We start from the raw sequence: 5,624 nt of genomic DNA on the forward strand, positions 1-5,624 counted from the left end.
TATTGCCAGGAAGATAAGCAGCTCATCTGTGTCCTGTGTCCAGTCATTGGGGCTCACCAGGGCCACCAACTCTCCACTCTAGACGAAGCCTTCGAAGAACTAAGAGTAAGTATGATGTATTCAGAGCATAGACCTAGAGGTCAGGACACCTGGGTTTCAACTCAGGTGGCGTACTTATGACCACATTCATTTTCGTCATGTCCCTAAAAAGCTAGTATTTTCAGCTCATTGGGAGCAGTGCTTATTCATCTTTTTGGTTGAACTCCTTAGAGAATCAGATCAAAGTTCTGGAATCGGAAGCGAGAAAAATACATGTAGAAATATATAAAATACAGTTTCTAGGAAATTGCAAGCCTCTGGTCTCTAGATCCCAGGTAAAGCATTCCTTGGCAGTTTTGACCCTACCTAAGCCAATTCTTGCAGCCTCACCGTTGTTGAGACTAGTGCCGTGATTTAGGCCTCTTGATAAGGCAATTTCTTTGGCTACTTGAAAACGTGGGAAACTGATTTTGCCAAATGAATCCAATCAGGTGGTTCCTCTGTAATGTAAGATTGCCGAAGGTTGGGGTTTTGGTAACAATTTCATGTATGCCTTGAGTTCCTTTTAGGTTTTTCATCTTTGATACTTGTTTAGAAGGGAGGATGAGAAGGTAGAGGCAAAATTGGGATGGGAGTGGGGGTTCCCATGTCCTTCATCTTTTGTAAGAAGGCCAGGCCTTTATCTAGAGCCTTGTTGGTCTCCCAGACCAGTGTTTGGAAAGTAATATTAATAAATATTAGTTGAATGAATGAATTTGCAAATGATTTGCCTTTTATTTATGTTGCGGATGTTTACAATCAGTGGGAGAAACTGCTGGAGTTAACGAGGGAAGAAAATTTTGAGTGGAGTGATCAGGTTCATTAACTGATCAGTTCATTAGTAAATGTTGTCATTACAACTTTTGTTTCCCTAAGCAACCTTGTAATTGCTGGCACCGGGATAACAAATACTTGGATGATGAAAATACCCTGTATTAAGATTTTCTCTTTTTTATTGTAAAATACTCAGTGTGTAAAAAGATATGCACAGTCTAACAATTATAAAGTAACTACTGATGTAACCTCTTCCCAGGTTAAGAAGTAGAATATTAGTAGTAGTATTGAAGTCCCATGCCTTTTCCAATTATAACCATGTCCCTTTCTCATAAGTAGCCATTATCCTGACTTACAATGGTGTTTTTCTTGCTTATCTTTATACTTTTACCACATGCCTATGCATTCCGAAACACTTGACACAGTTGGTATCATGTTACCATGTATTGAGGTTTTGCTTCATTTTTTCAACATTGTGTTTGTGAGATTCATCTGGTGGGTGGTGGTGGTTTGTTCATTTTCATTATTGTATAGAATTCCATTTTATGAGTATGCCACAAATTACCTATTCTGTCAGTAATGAACATTTGATTTCCAGATTCTGGAGCTTCTGGCTATTATAAACAATGTTGGTATAAACATTCTTGTTCATGTAACCAGGTGCACATCTGCATATATTTAAATGGAATATAAACCTAAGAGTGCGATTGTTGGGTCATAGACTGTGCACCTCTTTAATAGTACTAGATATTGCCATTTGTTTTTCCTAAGCGGTTATACCAATTTGCATCGCCATGAAGTGTTTGAGAGTTCTTGTTGCTCTGTATCTTCACCAACACTTTCCATTACAGAATTTTTAATTTTTGTCAATCTTTTGGATATGTAATAGTATCTTCTTTTGATTTAAATTTCCTTTCTTCTAGTTACTGATGACTTTGAGTATCTTTTGTTTTTCTTCTTTTGAAGTGCCTATTCAGGTCTTTTGTTCACTTTTCTGTTGTATTGCCTATCTTTTTCTCATGAACTTTTAGTAATATATACATAGAGATATACGAACAAGGCCAAACTGTTACATAACTTAGCCAAGGTCAAAAAGCAAGTAGCAGAGCTAGGATACTTCCTGGCCTTCTCTAATTCCACATTGTGTTTTATTTTTTCATACACACACACACACACACACACACACACACACACACGCACACACACACACACACACACACACACACACACATTTGTCCTGACTTCTTAGTTGTTTATAAAAGTTGCAGTTATCTTCATCTACTGTTTTTTCCTTTACTTTTTAAAAAATTGTGCATTGAATAGAAGTTCTTCATTTTAATGTGGTAGAATTTATCAGTAATTTCCTTTATTGTTAGAGCTTTTCTTGTCTTGTTCCACTTAGTATTGATTTTTGTGTAGTGGAGGTAGGGGCTCAATTTCATTTTCCCCCATACAGTCAGTTGCTCTAGCAGCATTTATTGAAAAGCCTATCCTTTCTTCACACATCTGTTATGCCACCTGTCAAATATTAAGTGCCCATACATTTGTGAATGTGTTTCTTAGCTCTTTTATTCTATACTGTTGATTTATTAGTATATCCCTGTGTGAACATGTTTTCTGTTACCATAGGTTTGTGATTTTTTTCATATCATTAATCTTTCATCCAGTACTAGACATTGTGTCTAAAAGAACTGTAGACACTAGAGCAATATTTTTTCCCTTTCAGAAAGGGCATGCCATTTGTTCTGTTAGGCAGCTAGGATGAGAGGCTGATCATTTTAATCCATTAAAGATTTGAGCTTGGTCAGAGCTTGGTTGTAGCTTTAATTAGTTTCAGTTCACCTCTGCTTTCAAATGTTTCGAGGGCAATATATATTTGCTTATTGGCAAGAGAGTAAGTATCTTGGAATATTAAAAGTGTGATGATGATGAGAGAAGAGGATCTTTGTTATAGTGCATTCGTTCATTCATTGGTTCATTCTTCAAGTACTTCAAGGGCTGGTGCTTTCTAAGCACTGGGATATAGAGTAAGAAAAATAGAAAAAGTTCTTACTTTTACTGGAACTTGCATTGTATAAGAAGGAAAGAGAAAAGAACAGATTAGCAAATAAACATGTAATAAGTGTTATAAAGAAAAAATAAAAAACAATGTGGAATTAGAGAAGGCCAGGAAGTATCCTAGCTCTGCTACTTGCTTTTTGACCTTGGCTAAGTTATGTAACAGTTTGGCCTTGTTCGTATATCTCTAAAATGGGTGTAAAGTTAAGAAATAAAATAAAATAAAATAGGATTTTTGTGAGAATAAATGACTTAGTTTGTGACATGATGCTTAACAATGCTAAAGACGTAAGCGTTCAATAAATATTAGCTGTTGTTTTTATTATATTACTGTGAGGAATCTAATTAAACATACAAGTTTAGAGTTCAGTTTGTACAATGTTTTTGAGTGGCCGATATTGCTGGTAGAAGGCCAAATTGTTGCCAAGGGCTGCTGACGCTTAAAGCAAACTTCAGAGTAGTACAGAGAGCCAGGGTGACTGACTGTAGAGCAAGAGATGATCGGGGCAGAGGCTACCTGAAGGCTAGGCCAAAAGAACTAAGGTGAACACTTTGAAAGGACAGTGTTAATCCTTGGTAACTAAAGTGACTTTTGAAGTTTTCTTCCTGTGCTGTATTTCCAGTTTGGCTCCAGAAGGTTTGGTCTCCAAAAGATTTTGTGGGTCCAAATTTGAATTGAGCCTGTGTTCTAGCTTTATCCTATAAATACAGTTACTTAGCCCAAATTATAACCTCTCATCTGGCTCATAACTTCTCAGATATGCAGGTTTCTCTTACTGTGAACATAATTTCTGGCCCTGAAAATAGGTCATTGGGTCTGACAAAGGAGGTTGATTTATTCATATGAAAATTCTTATGTCATCAAAGGAATTTGTATTCATAGTTGCATTTAACGAATCTTTTTGTTGAGCAGTAAAGTGCAATTAGATATACTCAGAACTCTAGACTAGTAGTTTAGAAAATTATTTGATACATAACCTACAGTAGGGGAAATATATTTAATATCGTGACCTCATTTACACACATACACACAGAGGTATACCTTTAAATAGCTCAAATAGAACACTGTTTACCTTACTGCATATGATGTGTTCTATTGTCTTCTGTTAAAAAAAAAATCGGGATTCTCTTATAAAATTGATTTCATTGCCCACTAATGGCTCATGCCCTTATCTGGTTCACTCTATGATCACCTGAAGAAAAGGTGGAGTCTTTTAAAATGTCAAAGGAAGAGTGATTGGCAGAATTCAACAGTGACTTAGGAACATCTGTGGAGTTCTTAACATGGTTTTGTTATGGAAAAACCCAAAGATCTTGAAGTGTACTCCTTGACCTTGAATGTGCTTTTAAGATGGAAATTTGGGAAGAAAAATGTTAAGTGACATTGAGAACAACTACAGTGGGGAGCTGATAAGGGGCACTAGTAGCAGGGTGGTTGGGAAGATAAAAGCATATGCTCAAAACAGTTGTGACTCTAGAGGGAGGTGGAGGTATGCCACAGCTGTATCCCAGTGGTCAGTTGCTCTGTCTCTTTAACCAGCTCATAAGAAGCAGCTCTAGTAGGGAAGTAGAAGGTTGAAGGTCTATTGTAAGGTACCGAGTTATATTTTTTATTCTTGTCCAAAAGAATTTGGGGCATCTTCTAATAAAACCATAAAGCATTTTCTACACAGTGGTTCAGTTAGTGTTATTTGTTAGTATAGAATAAGACAAAAGCTATAAGGCTTAAGATAAAGGAAATGGCTTGGTGTCAGTTGGAGCCACCCCAAGTGGTCCTATGGAAAGTTTATATGAGGCTTGCAGTTCTGGGATTCCTCATCTCAGTTTACCTTTCAAAATATACCTTTTAAATCTGTCATAAGTCTTAGAAGTATGCAGTGAAGACAAACTGGGCACTAGCTTTTATGAAGTTTACCCTTTAGCTGGGGAGAAGGATAGGTAGAGTTATTTCAGATAGTACCATGTACTATGACAATAATATGTCATAGGAATGAAAGAGTGAGTAGTGTTGCAGGAGAGGATTATTTTTGATAAGGTAGTCATAGAAGGCAACTGAGCATATGACATTTGGGCAGAGACCTGAATTATGAGCTCTTGCAAAGATCTAGAAACCCTCCTATTGTGTTAACCTAGTTTAGTGCTGCTTGTGCAAAGTCCAGTGATTCATAGCAGAGAAGATTGGTTAGATTTGTACAGATCTTCATAAAGGGAGTAGTTGGCTCTTGAGATGAGAGGAATAACAATTCTAGCAATTGTAATGTGCTCTTAGCACAGGTGAAAATACTACTCTATGGAGGGAATATGAGCTTATGGGAATCACTTTTACAACAGCTCAGTTTTTCAGAGGATTCAACATTCATGGTGATGGAGATTCACCAGAGAAAGCCCTACAGGGCTTCTGTGGGGTTAAGTGGAGAGGAAAAGCCATCTAATTGTGTCCTGTTAAGGGGGTGAACTCTTTCCACAATCTTCATTATGAAAATTATACTTGATAACTTAAGAATTAAGAGAAAGTCTAGGAGAAGAGTGGTTAAGGCAGAAAGAATGGTGACTGCACAGGCTTTAAGGTAGAGGTGAACTTGGAGTGTTGAAGGATAGCAAAAAAGTCATGGATAGAGTGGAGTAAAAGGAGTAGGAAGTGAGGTCAGCAAAGTAAATAGTGTGTTTGTCACATCAGTGCTACATTTTTAAATCACCCTTGGATGGGTATTCTT

At 37.0% G+C, this 5,624-nt stretch overlaps 1 protein-coding gene across 4 annotated transcripts in view; it reads left to right on the plus strand.

The window, feature by feature from the left end:
• The window catches only part of TRIM44 (tripartite motif containing 44), a 105,843-nt gene that overhangs the window by 3,196 nt on the left and 97,023 nt on the right, over positions 1–5,624 (plus strand). For 2 of the 4 annotated variants that reach the window (XM_011356829.1, XM_023528677.1), the window contains exon 2: positions 14–105. The exons of the other annotated variants lie outside the window; for them this stretch is intronic. In XM_011356829.1, coding sequence (XP_011355131.1) covers positions 14–105 — 92 coding nt within the window. The remainder of the gene's footprint in view (positions 1–13; positions 106–5,624) is intronic. 4 annotated transcript variants of the gene reach the window in all.

Source organism: Pteropus vampyrus, unplaced genomic scaffold (genome assembly GCF_000151845.1).
Source record: "Pteropus vampyrus isolate Shadow unplaced genomic scaffold, Pvam_2.0 Scaffold31, whole genome shotgun sequence".
NCBI classification, from domain to species: domain Eukaryota; kingdom Metazoa; phylum Chordata; class Mammalia; order Chiroptera; family Pteropodidae; genus Pteropus; species Pteropus vampyrus.